This window comes from Lontra canadensis, unplaced genomic scaffold (assembly GCF_010015895.1).
Source record: "Lontra canadensis isolate GAN:19392208 unplaced genomic scaffold, GSC_riverotter_1.0 scaffold43, whole genome shotgun sequence".
NCBI lineage: Eukaryota > Metazoa > Chordata > Mammalia > Carnivora > Mustelidae > Lontra > Lontra canadensis.
The window spans coordinates 13,903,634-13,919,279 of record NW_022631037.1 but is presented as its reverse complement, the minus strand read 5'-3'; the positions used below and the strand labels follow the sequence as shown (position 1 = coordinate 13,919,279).

The 15,646-nt window shown below is 53.1% G+C and overlaps 1 protein-coding gene and 1 pseudogene across 4 annotated transcripts; both read left to right on the top strand.

Moving 5' to 3' along the window:
- Positions 1-217: 217 nt before the first annotated feature.
- Positions 218-6,043, top strand: ORMDL3 (ORMDL sphingolipid biosynthesis regulator 3). 4 transcript variants are annotated; one of them, XM_032871525.1, is made up of 4 exons: positions 218-349; positions 3,808-4,002; positions 4,712-4,863; positions 5,287-6,043. In XM_032871525.1, exons 2-4 carry the CDS (start codon positions 3,829-3,831, stop codon positions 5,420-5,422), a joined length of 462 nt encoding a protein of 153 aa, XP_032727416.1. In that variant the 5' UTR covers positions 218-349; positions 3,808-3,828; the 3' UTR covers positions 5,423-6,043. The 4 variants fall into 4 exon arrangements, 3 of the variants coding, with proteins under 3 accessions (XP_032727416.1, XP_032727414.1, XP_032727415.1); XM_032871523.1 differs by having other exon boundaries at positions 241-349; positions 3,803-4,002; positions 5,287-6,042; XM_032871524.1 differs by lacking the exon at positions 218-349 and adding an exon at positions 820-905 and having other exon boundaries at positions 3,803-4,002.
- Positions 6,044-8,092: 2,049 nt separating this feature from the next.
- Positions 8,093-14,232, top strand: LOC116875795 (annotated as a pseudogene).
- Positions 14,233-15,646: the final 1,414 nt, after the last annotated feature.

Genomic DNA, 15,646 nt, shown 5'->3' with positions numbered 1-15,646 from the left:
GCTACCCGCCAAAGGAATACCATCTAATACTAGTTTCGCGTGCTATTGAAACGTCTGGCCCGTAGCCCCAGTAAGGCCAAGACTGCAGCGAGGTAGGGGGAGACTACAACTCCCAGGAGGCACCGGGCGGACCCGTATGCGGGCAAAGGGAGAAACTACAACTCCCAGGAGGCACCCGGCGGGCCGGCTCTGGGCGGTGACGTTGCGGGGGCCGGCGCGGGGCGCTGATTCGGCCGGAGCTGCCAGCGGGGTGGCTGCTGCCGCGGGTTGTTACAGCTGCTGGAGCAGCACCGGCCCCGGTCCCGGCCCCGGGCACCCCTCCTGGGCCCTAGACGGCCGGCCCTGTACGGTGAGTCCGGGCGAGCGGCTTCGGGGTGGCCGAACCGGGAACCTCCTCTTGGGGCTAGAGGCGGGGCGGTAAAGAAGGCGGGGGCTGCTGGGGAAGCGCCCGGGCTAGAGGGGACCCGGGCATGGTGAGCGGAGGTGGGAGGGGGTGCATCAGCCGAGGGGCTGCATCAGCCGAAGGGATGCCCAGAAGGGAGAGTCGGTGCGGAATACCGAGTCTGGGGTATCGGGAGGAGTGCTTCGGCTGGGGGAGGGGGCGGGGAGAGGCTGGGCTTCGGGGATAAAGGTTTGGCTGCCTCCGGGGCTGGGTGAACGCGTGGAGGTGGGGGTGGGGCTACGGGCCGGGCCGGGCCGGGCTCCGAGTGCGAGGTCCCAGGCAGGGGAGCGGAGCGGGAGGCCCCTCTTTGGCTTGAGGTACCGCTCCGAAATCCCAACAATAGCATAGACTCCACCTCCTCGTTTCACCCCCTTCCTAGCTAGTGGGGGTTCGCCCCGGTACTCGCCAGTCTTTCCATTCCCAGGGCCCTCGCCATTCTGGGAGGCTGGGCCAGAGCTGAGAGGTGTGCGACTGTGGCCCTGCGGGTTGGGCGGTGGGCAGACTGAGAATGGCATTGTGGAGTGCTGCCAGTGTCTCCCCGTTGGACTTGGATGTTTTGTGCTCCTCATCTAGAAGGAGAAAGGCTTGCTGCTTAAAGGGCTGCCTTTACTTGGGGGAAAGAATGGGAAGCGCTCACCTGGCAGCTGTCCTGGGGAGCACTGTGGCCCGGGCTTAGGTGCCAGACTGACAGGCTGGGCCGGGATATTTGTGTGCGGAGCCGGGCGGGGGCGGGGTGGGGGGAAGGAGTAGAAAAGAGCTACCAGCAAGAAAGTAGTTAACAGAACAGAGTTGCTGCAGGCTTTGGTTCGAGACAGGTTATGAAACCACATCAGGCCCTGCCACGGCAGCCACCTGCCAGCTAGGGCAACAGAACTTTTCGGCCTCAGCTGCTGTAGACTTACTCTGCCTCTGCCAGGTTCTTCTCCCTATTTCTTCCCTGTGGGTGAGGGGCAATTTTTTGTTTGTTTTTTATGAATGGAAGTGGTATGTACCCTTAGTCACACAAACATCTTAGGAGTGCTTTCTGGCTGCCAGTCGTGTCCTTAGTTTCTTGATTTCTTCTGTCTTTTGGGGGGGTCATCTGGGATTTCTGCTGCCGGAGAAGCTGGTGTTCGGTCTTCAGGAATACACTTCTGAGGTTACCAGTTAGGTCCTAAGTCTAGGCCCCTCCTAGACTCTTTGATCTTCACTGCATGCTCAGCAAGAAAGAAGTGTGGGGTGATCTGGGATTCAACAAAGCCATTGGTACTGCTGCACAAAATATGAGGGACAGCTACAGGTCTCTGCACTCCTGCACCTTTGTCTGTCTAGGTTAGGGAGAAGTGGAGAGGGACAGCAGTTTCTGATCAGACTTGGGGAACTCTATGTCTCTCCTTAGTCAAAGTGCTTCAGAGGCCTTATTTATTAGCCAGCTCCCCACTGCCCTAGGCTTTTGCATAGTAAGCGTCCCAGGAGCCGGGTCAGGGCAACTAAAGCTCCAAGGCCCTGTGAAGGTAAACAACCAAGCTAGTCCCGGTTTTCTAGTTCCTTGGGTTTCTCTTAGGCCCAATTATCCAGCCTAATGGGCTGAGCTAATGGACCCTGGGAGCATTACTTCTAGGATGCACCCTGCGCCATCTCGCGCATGTTTGCATGTTGGGAAGGTGTGTTGTGGGTCCCATTTCCCCTGAGGTCTCTTAGCTTGGAGCTCTCTGAGAAGAGGAAACTTGTTCTCATTATTCTGGAAGTAAGGAACTGATCCTTGAGAATCCTGGCTCCCACACAGGCTTGGCTGTGATCCTAGCCAGAGATAGATAGCAGCTGAATCTGAGGGGGGTTGTTGAAGCAGGGTGAGGGATATGGCCTTCTGGGTACTTTCTGGATACCCCCGTCCAGAACCCCTTTCTGCACCTCCAGGAAAGGTGGGGTTGTTACCATGGTGATGACCTAAGGTCTTTATCAGGCAGGACCCTCCCTCACCTAGGGAGGTGAGTCTTTTCCCCACCTCCTGCTGGTTCCTGGGCCCTTGGGGATCTGGGGACAGCTGAGCTCTAGACAAGGGGCTGCTCGTTCCCCTCCTTATGTGCATCCAGGAATGCAACTGGGTTGTATTGTTTTGTTTTGTTAAGATTTTATTTATTTATTTATTTGACAGAGATCACAAGTAGGCAGAGAGGCAGGCAGAGAATGAGGAGGAAGCAGGCTCCCTGCCGAGCAGAGAGCCTGATGCGGGGCTCCATCCCAGGACCCTGGGATCATGACACGAGCCGAAGGCAGAGGCTTTAACCCACTGAGCCACCCAGGCGCCCCTGGGTTGTATTGTTTCTGGAGCATCACGAGCAGCCCTCCTGGTTCCTTGTGCTGCAGGGCTTCTGCCACTGGAGCTGGGCAAGGGAAGGCAGATGCTGGGAAAAGAGGCCGAGGTGAGGCTGGGCTGGGCAGGGAGGAAGGGGGGCAGGAGGCAGGCTGCAGGTGTGGTGTTTGTGTCCTAGGGAGGGGCGTGTTGATATGGGTTTCGGGGACTTGAGAGCCGTAGATGTTGGCCACGTTCTCCATCCTCGCCCATGCTATGGTGGGAAAAGGGCCCTGGTGGTTTGGCAGCAAAGTGGGTGGCATCACAAGGGTTAGGCTGAGTGGCTGCCAGATGGATAAAACATCTTGCATGGGTTGTTTTGTGTCACCAAGAAAGAGGCCTCCAAGTCTGGGCAGAGGTTGTCCCTAGTCTGTTGTCTTCACTTTTCTTCCTTCTCTCCCTCTTTCCAGTCTGTCAGTTCTCCTGGGTCAGGGCTGGGAGAACCCCAGGATGGGAGAATGAGGGGAGAGGATAGAAGCAATGACCCCCAGAAACTGCACCTGCTGCTGCCTGTTCTCACGGGTTCTGCCCCCTTTTGTTCATTCTTATGGTGCGGAGCTCAGAGGTAGGAGATGCCCCATATCAGGCCCTCAGCAAGACTGTCCAGAGCACTTATGTTGCATGATTCTGAGGGGCCAGGCCTCTTCTCCTCTCCCCGAGACCTTGTGGGAAGAGGGCCCTCGTGGGAATGCTCTGGAAGATGAGATTGGGGAATAGGCAGTGGTTTCTTTGCCCTAGGCTGGATGCCTCTTGATGACCTGTCCACCCAGGCAGTCCCAGTGCCTGGAGGGGCACCGTCCAGGTCTGCCGACGTGTGGGGAGGCCTGGTGCTTAACCCAGCCGAGCAGCGGGAAATGAATGGAGTTAAGTCCACACGGCCCTTCTTGGGCCTCTTCGCTGGAGAGTCAAAGCAGCAGAACACCTGGAGTTCTTGGGGAGAGCAGAGCCTCCCTCCCTGCAGGATGTGGACGGTGTGAGGGGGCAGGGAAAGTGGTGTGACCTGTCTCACCTGTGCTGCTTGTTCGCAGAGCAGCGGCAGGAGAGGGGCGGCAGGATGAACGTGGGCACGGCGCACAGTGAGGTGAACCCCAACACGCGGGTGATGAACAGCCGCGGCATCTGGCTGTCCTACGTGCTGGCCATCGGGCTTCTGCATGTCGTGCTGCTCAGCATCCCCTTCGTCAGCGTCCCTGTGGTCTGGACCCTCACCAACCTCATCCATAACATGGTGAGGGCCTGCCTGCTGCCTGCCCAGGCTCTGGGGGCTGAGGAGAGGAAGGAGCACCTTCAGCCGTGGGCCAGATGTCAGGGTGATGTGCTGACAACATCTGTCCCTCGACCCCAGACCCAGCTCTCCTCTCAGTCTCCCCCCAACTTCTGGGTTCCAGCCGTGTGCACTCTGAGGACGAAAATCTGCGGATCTGTGCACATCCCCAGGACGGGGTGGCTTGTGGACCTGGAGGGAGGGCCACTGGGAACTGAACTAAGGGCTCCAGAGAGTCCCCAGGTCCCAGGTGCCCAGCCTGGCACAGAAATGCCCCTCTCCCAAGCCCAGATTTCCAGCCATCTTCCACTCTGGCCCCTCTGCTCCCACAGCCGCTGCTTGCTAGCTTGTACTCTGGCAACCAAGCAGCGGCCATCAGCTTGTCCCCGCCCCTCCGGCGCAGGGAAGCTGGCACTAGGCCAGAGGGGCATTTCTGCAGCTAAGTTCTCCCCATGCCTTATTCTCATGCCAGGCCTGCCCTCTCACCCAGTGGGTCCCCTTTGTCTCCTGCCAGGCTCCCAGCTGCTCCATCCTGACCTCCAGCCCACAGCCCTCTGCCCCTCAGAGGGCAGCTCCACATAATACAGAGCCCACTTCTTTGACTGGGGTAGAGGAACTGAGCTGGAGGGCCTTTTGCTTTTTGTGTCCTCTAACAAAGGCCCCTCCCCCCCAGGGCATGTACATCTTCTTGCACACGGTGAAGGGGACACCCTTCGAGACTCCGGACCAGGGCAAGGCGAGATTGCTAACCCACTGGGAGCAGATGGACTATGGGGTCCAGTTCACAGCGTCTCGGAAGTTCTTAACCATCACCCCCATCGTGCTGTGAGTGCCTTGAGTAGAGAAGGACGCCAGCAGCCAGGCCAGGGCCTGGGGAACCCTGGGCCCTGCCAGGCTTAAACGTGCCCCCAGATCTGGCTTTTGGCATGGGAGTGAGCAGAGGAAGGGAAGTTGGAGTATCCCTGGGTCCTCTGCTGGGCTCGGGTCTTGCACCTCCCTGGCCCTGTCTTTCACCAAAATGGGCCTTCCTGCCTGCAGTGATGTCAGCCCACAGAGCTGGGGTCATTCAAGGGGATTGGGTTGGGAGGGACCTCTTTAACTGCGGCAGTCTTGCCATCCTGCTTCTGTTCTGGGGGTCTTTCCCATAACTCCTTAGCTATCAGGGATCTGCCACTCCCCACCCAGGAGTGAGGGAAGAAGGGCTCCTCCAAACAGAGTCTTATGCCTCTTCCCAACCTTCCCACCCAGGTACTTCCTCACCAGCTTCTATACCAAGTATGACCAGATTCATTTCATCCTCAACACCGTGTCCCTGATGAGTGTGCTCATTCCCAAGCTGCCCCAGCTCCATGGCGTCCGGATTTTTGGAATCAATAAGTACTGAGGGCACAGCCCCGTCCCCTGCCTGGCTGGCGGGGGAGGGTAGAAGCCTGTGCTGTGATGCTGAAGACAGACGGAGCCTCTGGATCCTGCTAGAGATGGGGGTCGAGCCTCTGGGCCCTAGTTTGCCCCCTCACTTCCCCTGGTAGCCTACTTGAAGTAGCTTGTAGTGGGGTTCGGGTGGGCCCCCCCCCAGGTCTCTGACCCTTTCTGATATTTTTGATCTTTTCTTTTTGCCTTTTGGATAGAGACTTCGTGGGGGCAGTCATGGAATGGGCTGGGCTCCCAGCTGAATGCAGATCTGTGAGGTTGGGACAAGAGAAACCCCTGCTCACTTGCTCATCCTCAGACTGCTAAAGCACTTTAACCCCTGCAAGGGGAGCATGGGGGACGGTACAGCTTCTAGATGGTTTTACTTTAATTCTTAAGTCTTTAGGATGACACTCAGTATGTGCTTGTACATGTAAAAGCAAGCGCATGATGGTGCCCCATCCCTCTGGGTGGAGAACTGTCTATTGAGTCTTGTGCTTTTGGCAGCTCCCCTACAACCCACCCTGGGTACTGGATTGGAGCGGGGAGGGTCAGGAGAAGGTGGGTGGGGCTGGGTGTGGCTGGCCTGATCCCAGAGGTGAGGGGGCGGTGGCCGCTTTCATCTTAGCCCTGGCGGAGGTGGGGAGGGTGGTTGGGGCAGGGGTGGGGATGGTGAATTGAGACTTGGAAGAAGGGACCACATAGCAGCAGAGACTGGTGTCAGGGAGGAGGATGGGGATAGAAGCCGGACCTAACCTTGGTCTTTGGGAAGTGGTCAGGTTGGGGGCAGGCTCAGAGAGTTAATTTCCCCATGGCCTGGTGGTGATAATAGGCTGGGAGGCTGTGGGGGGTCTAGAGCTCCTGAGTTAGCATGAGGGGTGGGGAGGGATGGAAGAGGCCTGTGAGTCATGGTCAGCACAGGTCCAGTTTGACACTGCCTTGTGCAGTGGTGTGAGGGGCATGGGGGAACTGGGACATGTGAGTGGTCGGGCCCTTTTGCAGCCTCCACCTCGTAACCTCCTCATGCAGTACCTGTGGGGCTCTGGGGCCACCCCTAAATGGGGTGAGCGGGCCACAGAGTGGTCCCTGCCCAAGCAGAATAGCAGAAAGAGTCCGGAGTGACCCACGGGCGCGGTCTCCTCAGCCTGGGGGCGGGAGATGCGGGGCAGGAGCCTGAGTGTGGACTGGAGAGGAGCTGCCTTTCACCCTTTCCAATCTGGCCAGGGTCTGTGTTACTTTTGAAAAGGAGTGGGTGCCCACGCCCGCACCCAGGCCCCTGAGGGAGGAGGGAAGCTCATTTGTCCCATTTCCTGCCTCCTGGTTCCCCTGCTCCCCACCCCACGTATCATAGGGAACTTTCACCTCAAAATCTTTCTAAGCAATGTGTGAATAGGATTTTTACTCCCTTTGTACAGTATTCTGAGAAATGCAAATAAAGGACAATGTGTTCCTGTTTCCCCTGAGTCTGGCCTCTGCTTCCTGGAGGGCCCCGGGGAAAGGGGCAGGGATTTGGGCCGAGGCGCCCACTGAGGGCAGTGTGGGAGTGAAGGGGACCCTCTGCCTAGGCTCTGGGACTGCCCCTCTTCCTGGTGCCCTCCCCTGACAGTGCCAGCCTGAGGGGCTGGGAGGGAACTGGCAGAGGCAACAGCAGGCCAGAGGGCAGAGTTCTCTGTAACGTGGCATGGCCGTTCTTCTGTCTGAACTTAGACCTCTAGTCTCCTGGGGCTGGCTGAGATGGGCCGTGCTGGCGGAGGGATGGCTTGTGCTTGGCCAGGAAAGGGGTCAGTGATTCGTGAATGAAGATGGAGTCCCAAGGGGTGCCCAGTCCTTTCCTCAGGATGCCCTCCCCTGTTCTCACTTCTCTTCCCTAGGAGGTCTGCATTTCCTCCTGGCCTTTCCATCTTCAGGGGAATCGGTGCTTCCTCTCCTCTCCTGGAAGCATCCGTGGGGTAGGGAAGATGTAAGCCTCCAGGTCTTGTTTAGGCTCATGGGTCCAGGAAAGGAGGGAGTCCTTTAGTGAAGGAGCTCTGGTCTTTGAGGTTCTGGGCCTTTCATTGTGCGCTCTGCAGTGACCTGTGCCGGTCCTGAGACAGTGTGAAGCCCCAGGTAGAAGGCAGGAGCCGCCCCAGGCGGTTGGGGCCCCTGCCTGGCACTGCCAGCGGCGGTGTGCTTGGAGTGGGTGTTGGGAAAAGTGCAGTGTCTTTGCCCAAGTCCACCGAGTGAGGCCTACACAGTGCTGGGGGTAGCCAGTCGGCCACCTGGGCCCATTCGTGAGGGTGGGGGAGCCCTGAGAGCTTCTGTGCACTCGCTGGAGCATAGTCAGGGTGAGGGGCTGGCGCTCAGATCCTGCTCTGCCCCTTCCCAGCATCGAGGCCCTGCTTCTCTGAGCTTCAGTTTCTTCCTCTGTGGTGGATAATCCGGGTCAGGGCTGTTGTGAGGATTAGCACAACACCTGGCACTGGGTCAGTACTTAGTACAGGGCAGTCACATCAGTACTATTCCTGTTGTCACTGCCACGATCCTCTCCTTAGGTGTTGCTTTGAGGGGGCCCAGAAGACAGGCAGCCTCACTCAGGTGGTTATCTCTGAGGACTGAGGGGTGGGGGCCCAAGGCTGCTTCTTGGAGAAGAAGGTAGGCAAGAGGACAGGCGGCGGCATCTCCGGTACACCATCCTCTGGCCCAAATGCACCTCGAGTACATACCAGGTGAATATATAGATATCTCTCCCTCCGGCTCCCTGAGTCCAAAAGGGGGAAAGACTTTCTTCCTTTAGGCTTGACCTGCCTCTGGCCAGATCATGGCTTATCTGAAGGCCTGAGAGGTGGGGCACCTAGCCCTACCCCAGCTTTCCAGTTCTTTCCGTTCCCTTCCTAGTGGTTCCTGAGACACACCGGGCCAGCACCTGTGCAGAGATCTTACAGGGGATTTCTACAGCCGTCATTCCTGGTGAGCAGCTGAGGTGAGTGGAACCCTGGGATGGGCCTGTGGGTCCCGGGCACTGCCTTTCTGGGTACCCAGAAGAACTCCCAGGCTGGGAGTGAGCTGAGAGCTGGCCACCATGATGGGTGAGTAGGTGCCTGGGCCAGCCAGAAGGGCCTTAGAGGAAAGTGGCCAGAGGAAAGGGACTTAAAGGTAGGATGGGGAGGTGAAGCCCAGAAAACTTGGGAGGTGAGTCCTGGCCCCAGGAGGAAGGCAGAGGAGCCTGAAGAAAGGGAAACAGATCTCAAGAGGAAGAGGTTGCAGAGGGGCAGAAGGGGAGAGAAAGAGAAGGATTTGGCAGGGGTGCCTGGGTGGTTCAGTTGATTAAGCATCTGACTCTTGATTTTGGCTCAGGTCATGATCTCAGGGTTGGGAGATTGTTCCTTGAGTCGGGCTCTGCACTCAGCAGGGAGTCTGCTTGAGATTCTCTCTCCCGCTCTCCCTCTCCCTCTGTCTCTCTCAAATAAATAAATACATCTTAAAAAAAGGATTTCTAGACATCATGGTGAAAACATCTTCAGATGAGTGAGGACAAGCAGTGGTAATCTGACAGTATCCTTTCTTACAGTGTGAATGTCTCTAGCGATCTTTCTGAGGGGTGCACATAGTGATGGGAATAAAACCTGTTTGTACATGAAAAAAAAAAAAAAGAGGATTTGGAGGTAAGAGCACCTGAAGGGTCCAGTGTGCTGGGGACAAAGAGCCGCCGCTGGTAGAAACAGGGAAGGACCAGCCGTATGTATCAGGTTGCACTGGTAATGGGCCTATGGAGGGTCCCACAGGGGAGCTAGAGAGGAAAAGGGGCCAATTGTATACCAGGAGTGGGTGAAGGGGAGAGTGGGTGGGGGAGATAACCCAGATGCGGTTTTGGGATTCATTTTACTTTACCCAGAGTAAGGGGGACCCTTCACAGGCTGACCATTAACTGAGGAGATCGGGCCTAAGGATGGGGTGCTATCCAGGGCACCCACCCCCACGCTACTCTTACACTCCATCCTTTCTCTCTTATTTCTTTCTGAGGTCAACTTACCACTGTCTCATTGGGAAATGGTTGGTAGGAGCATCCATCCCACTGCCTTCCAGAATATGGAGGCCCAGAAGGCAGAGCCAAGGGAAGAAGTAATCATTGGGGTTGGCAGTGTGAGGTCTGGCAGCCATGCCCCTCATCCCTTCCTGGGTCCTCTGTTCATCAACACTGGTGGGGCTCTGGCTGGAAGATGGTGGGCCTGCCTTCCTACCCCTCAGGCCCCTCTGAGCAAAGGGGCAACTCGGCTCTGGGAGATGCAGAAAATAGGTCTCGCTCTCCTTTCCATTAGGGTTAATCAGTGCTCCATCTTTCCTCCAGAAGCGTTCTATAAAGGACAGAGGAGAATCTAGCATTTGTGATGGTCACCCTCCTTAGTGTGTAGTGACCACCTCGCCTTCTAGAAACAGGGAAGTTAAATAATTCAAGTCCTGATCATTCTAGAACTTTCGGACCCCAGGATGCCAAAGGTAGATTTAAAAATCTGAACCAGGGGCACCTGGGCGGCTCAGCGAGTTAAGCCTCCGCCTTCGGCTCAGGGTCCTGGGATTGAGCCCCGCATCAGGCTCTTTGCTCGGCAGGGAGCCTGCTTCCCTTCTCTCTCTGCCTGTCTCTCTGCCTACTTGTGATCTCTCTCTCTCTCTCTGTCAAATAAATAAATAAAATAAAAAAAAAAAATCTGACCCAGTATACCCCTCTCCCAAACTGATATTAGCTTCTTTTTCTCCAGTTGGTCCAGGCACAATGTCCAGGGATTTGAGGAAGTCACAAGAGTTGTGGTCCAAGAGGTAGATCCTGGAAGGAATGTGATTGCTGTCGGAAGCATCCTTGACGCTGACAGATTTCACTGCTATTCTCTGGTGAGGGGGAGGAGAAATTTCTGGGGACGTCAGTACCACAGGATAGACCTCACCCAAGAGGACATACTGGAGAGAGGGGAGGGTGAAGGGCTGTTTGATAAACTGGGTTCTGGGCCCCAAGGTTAGCATGAGGGGCTAAGAAATGGCCAGCCAGGAGACTGCCCACTCCTGCTCTGCCACGCTGTCACCACTCCATTGCCAGCAAGCGTGGCAGCCAGTCACCAGAGAACTTGCATGTACTGGAACCTGTATGCACGTGTCCATACCCCTCAGTTTAAGAAACGCACAAAAGATGTTAACTAGCTGGAATTTAAATTAACTGGAAAAAATGCAAAAAAGAAATGCATGGGGAGAAAGGAATGGGGGGGGAGTGGAAATTTATTTTTATTAGAAATTATTCCTAACTTGTCTTCCTTTCCCACGTTTCCGCTTTGTATATTTATATACAAAGTGTATATAAATATATACACAGTGTATATATTTATATGTACATATATATACACAGTGTATATATATACACTGTGTATATATATTAAAATGTATAAATATACATTTTTATGTATATATATATACAAAAAGTATATATATATAATGTATAAATATACATTTTTATGTATATATATATATATATATATACACAAAGTGTATATATATATATACGCAAAGTGTATATTGTATATTCACTCTTAAATTAGCTGAGGTCTTCTGGTGTGTTTATATGTTTATCATTTCGATGGATAAATAAACGGAGGCAGTTTGCTTAGTGGTTAAGGAAGGACATAGGCCTTAGAGCCGAGGGCACCTGGTTTCTAAGCCTGGCTCTGCCGTCTGCCAGCTGGGTGACCCCTGGACAAGTTGCTTTTTCCCTCCAGGTCTGTTTCCTCCTGTGTCAACTTGAGAAGACTGTTGCAAAAATCCAACGAGGTAAATTAGGTGAATCATTTGTCACAGTGGCCATGCAGGAGGAGCATTCAGTCAAAGTTCAGCCCCATCCTTCTGCTGTGGGCTGTTAGCCTTCCTGTTCCCTGGAGATCATGACTGAGTGGGTGACCAGAACTCCCTAAGGGCTTGCAGGATTTATAGAGGAGTCTGTTCCATTCCCTTGCCTCCAAACTCAGTTTTTTTGGATTTCGGAAGCCCCAGGGTAAGTGCTGTTGAACCCTCACTGGGAGACTTATTTCAGTGTCTCACACCCGAGGGTGAGGACTTTCCCCGCTCAGACATCTCTGTGGCAGCCTTTCTGGATCTCACCAAGAGATGGAAAAGAACCTAAGGATTCCACTGTACCTGTGAGAGCCTGTGCCCTGTGCCATAACTGCCGCTATGCGACCAAGAGCAGGGCCCAGATTACTTGGGAGGCAGTGGGCCTTTCCACAAGTGGAGTTTTGTTAAGCAAGTGAGGGGCTTCAGGCAAATTTCATGGTTATGGTTATCGGGTATATCCTTGTTCAAAGACTCTGAGTTAATTCTCTGAGAAGCAAATTGCCAAGAGGCAATTTTCTAAAAGCTGGTTCTCAACAAAACAAAACAAAACAAAAACCAAAACAGTTTGCTAAATGACCAGTTCAAGGAAAACAGAAGACAAACAAACAAAAAAAACCTTTAAACTAGGATTCATATGTTTTGCCATGATCATGTTATTCTCCAGGGACAGGGGAAAGTGTTAAGTACTGAAAAAAATCGACTAAGTCAGTTAACTTCCTATAAGGGAAAGTCTGTCTATTTGCATAAAAAATTCAGAGGCAAGGTTTCTTTCTTTCTTTTCTTTCTTTTTTTTTTTTTTCAAAAAAACCCCACAAAACCATGAAATAAAGATTTCTTTAAAAAAAAAAATTCAGAGGCAGAGGTGAAACCAAACTTTAAAAAAAAAGTCCTTACAAATGAAAGATTATTTTTTAACTATACGGTGCTGATGTATGGTTAAAGTGTGCATAGGTTTTTGGTTTGTTTTGTTTTCCTGTTAACTAAAGTCCACATACTTCACTCTGATTATCTTTGTGCTTACCTTAGATCCTTTTTCGGTTTCAAGATCTCATCCACATTACCTTTAGTTATCTCCTCTCCTGAGGCTTCTCTTGGCTCTGACAACTTCTCAGGCTTTCCTTCTTTTTGATGACCTTGATGGTTTTGAGGAGTACTGGTCACACATATTGTAGGATGCGTGTCTATCTGAATTTGCTTGATGTTTCTTTCTCACGGCCAGACTGAGGCAATCGGCTTTGGAGAGGGAGACCGTAGAGGTAAAGTGCCATTCTCACTGCGTCATAGCAAGGGGATGTGCCATCAACATGACTTATCGCTGTTGGGGTTGACCTTGGTCACCTGGCTGATGGGGTGTTTATCAAGTTTCTCTTCTGTAAAGTTAGCCTTTTTCCCCCTTCCCCATACTATACTGTTTTTGTGCATAAGGTTTCATTTTTCTTTCCTCTTGGACAAAGTATGTGCAGTCTTGTACATTGCTCAAGAAACAAATGGGCCCCAGACGTTAATGTCACACATAAAGGACGGATTTGAGGCACTATTTCCAGCTCTGTCACGTTTCCACTAGTTCCCAAAATGCATTTTTCTTTGGAGATCCAGCCCTGCCCACCCCTATCCCCCCAGCCTAGCAGTGGAAGGTCTTTCTCCTCCATAGTTTCACATCTGGAAGGTCTGAGAGAAAGGCACTTGGCCTGGCAGGACCTCCACACAGGCTCCCCTAACCCCAGTGCAGCAGCTGACCTGGAAGCCAGGCCCTTATGGAGGCGCCTCGTCAGTCTGGGCAGAGTCCACACTGATGGGCGACTTTCCAGAATTGCTTGACTTTATACCTACACGGGTTCGTACAAATGCCAGAGACTAGACTCTGCTAAGTTCTTATTTCCCAACTCCTAATTCTTTAGCTTTAGTTTTCCTTGTCTCATCTCAGCCTCATAAATAGTTAAATAGGACTAGCTCACACTTACAGAGCTTTTAGTATGTGTGCAAGGCATTTCGCTAATAAGCACTTGATTGCTTTGTTTTAATTTACTCAAGTTCATGGGGAATGAACTTGTGTTTTGTGTTTTATTTAATTTCCCTTGTTGTTTTATTTAATTTCCTCAAGTTCATGGGGAAACTGAGCCCACTGGGTGGCTCAATGGGTTAAGCCTCTGCCTTTGACTCAGGTTGTGATCTCAGGGTCATGGGATGGAACCCTGCATCAGGCTCTCTGCTCAGCAGGGAGCCTGCTTCCTCCTCTCTCTCTTCCTGCCTCTCTGCCTACGTGTGATCTCTGTCTGTCACATAAATAAATAAAATCTTTAAAAAAATAGTTTTCTCAAGTTCAGGAAGTAGGTACTGTTAGCATTCTCCTTCTATGGATGAAGAAACAGATTCAAAGAGTGAGAGTGACTTATCTGAGGTCATTTGGTAAGAAGGTAGCAGAATGGGTTCAAACCCGGGATTGTGTAACCCCTTGATGACTCCTGGTGACCTCAGTGTTTCCTGGGAGCCTCAACTGGAGGGCCTCCTTAGAAGGGAAGGGGATTGTGGAGGGGAGCCCAGGGTGGGGCTGCTCTAGGGAGGCTTTTCTGGAGAGATCTTTTGTGTCAGCCTCAGCATGACCTTTACCCTTCTCTTTCCAGAGAACTCCAAAGGCTGAGTTCCAAGTTCTGGACATGGTAGACTCAAAGGGAATGTTGACAGTGAAATTACCCAAAAAAATAACAATTGTAGGGGCCTTCCTGAGTCAAGATACTGGAGACCCGGATACCCCAACAATATCTGGATTCCCTTGAGCACAGGGAGACTGGAGTTGGGCAGCATGGGGACGGAGAGGGGGAATACCTGTTTTGGGGCACCAAGGGCGTTTGAGGTGGAGGTGTCCTGGCTGGTGCAGCCCCTCACGCCGTACCCCCAACACCTCCCAGAGCCCGCTCCTCACTCAAGCCTGCCCTCTTCTTCCCCTTTCAGAAAACCTTCTCATTCTATCTGGATCAGCCTCCAGGAAAACTTCTGACACCCCCAACTCACTCGCATCCTGCTACCCTCCAGGGCGACTGATGGCTCTGACTTGGACCAAAACCTGCTGGTTTCATGAGGCCACTCTCCTTTGTTCTCCCACCGAGTTGCCCAGATCCATGTTTTGTACAGCTTCACTCTGCCTTGTGGCCAGCCAAGCCCCCTCCCTCAGGGGCATAGGAACAGCTCGTGACCTTGACCGGGCGGGACTGGCTTTATCAACCTCTCTGTGTTTATCCCCAGCGCACAGTAGGTGCTCAGTAAGACAGCAGAAGCGAAGTGCAGTGAAATCAAAGCCCCCCTGCACAGAATGTTTCCTGCACAGAAAGTGCCAGCACCCCACCCCAGGCGCTGACCAAGTGCCACAGAGGTTCTGATGGCTGAGGCCACAGTGCTTCCGAGGGACTTACAGGGACATGGCCGGCCTTCCCCTGCAGCTGCTATTTTGTTGGTGTGGGTGTTTTCTTTCCTAGCTGAAGTTGTCGGAAAGTGTGGAGCAGCTCAGTGGAAGAGACTCAACCTTGCTCCAGGGCTAGCCCTCCCCAGTGTGGTGAGGCCTTTGGTTTTCCCTTTTTAGTTCAAAAGTAAAAGGCTTACACTGAAATTTCACTGGTCCTTTGAACTACCCCCGCTATCAAAGTGTTGCTGGGGAGGGGTGTTTGGAGTTTTTCTAAGGGGGCTCAGTTTCTTTCTAGAGTGCTTGTTGTTTCTAGAATGAGGCTCTGTGGGGTGTGTATACAGAATTGGGGGGAGGCTCTTTTTTTTTTTTTTTTTTTTTTAAAGTTTATTTATTTCACAGAGAGAGATCACAAGCAGGCAGAGAGAGAGATAGAGGAGGAAGCGGGTTCTCTGCGGAGCAGAGAGCCCGATGCGGGACTCGATCCCAGGACCCTGAGATCATGACCTGAGCCGAAGGCAGAGGCCCAACCCACTGAGCCACCCAGGCGCCCTGGGGGGAGGCTCTTAGGTAGAGGGTGTTTAGCAGAGGCAAGGATGAAGGTCTTCCTGGAGGGTCTTTTGGTTGCAAATTTGGATGGAGTTCCTTCAAGCTATTTTTATAGGCTTAGGGGGTCAAGGATGTTTTCTGGAGCCCAAGGCTGTGGACAATGTGGCCAGGTCCCAGGGACCAGTGTGAGGAATTGGAGCCCCATCTCAGAGAGGTGGGTGTTATGGCCTGGGAAAATGCCTATCCCAGTGCCATGGGAAGGGCCATGCTTTGGACTCATACAGACTACGGTTTGAATTCCAACTTCGCACTTACTAGCTGTGTGGCCCTGGGCCATTCACAACCTGTCTCTAGACCTGTCTCAATTTCCTTATGAGAAATGGGTGCAGTTCTGCCTGCATCATAGGA

What these genes read in the sequence shown, in the direction of transcription:
- ORMDL3 (XM_032871525.1), top strand. Translation starts at nt 3,829, where the DNA reads ATGAACGTGGGCACGGCGCACAGTGAGGTGAACCCCAACACGCGGGTG. An exon ending in CCAACCTCATCCATAACATG is followed by an intron (nt 4,003 to 4,711) that starts GTGAGGGCCTGC and finishes CCTCCCCCCCAG; the next exon opens with GGCATGTACATCTTCTTGCA. An exon ending in ACCATCACCCCCATCGTGCT is followed by an intron (nt 4,864 to 5,286) that starts GTGAGTGCCTTG and finishes CTTCCCACCCAG; the next exon opens with GTACTTCCTCACCAGCTTCT.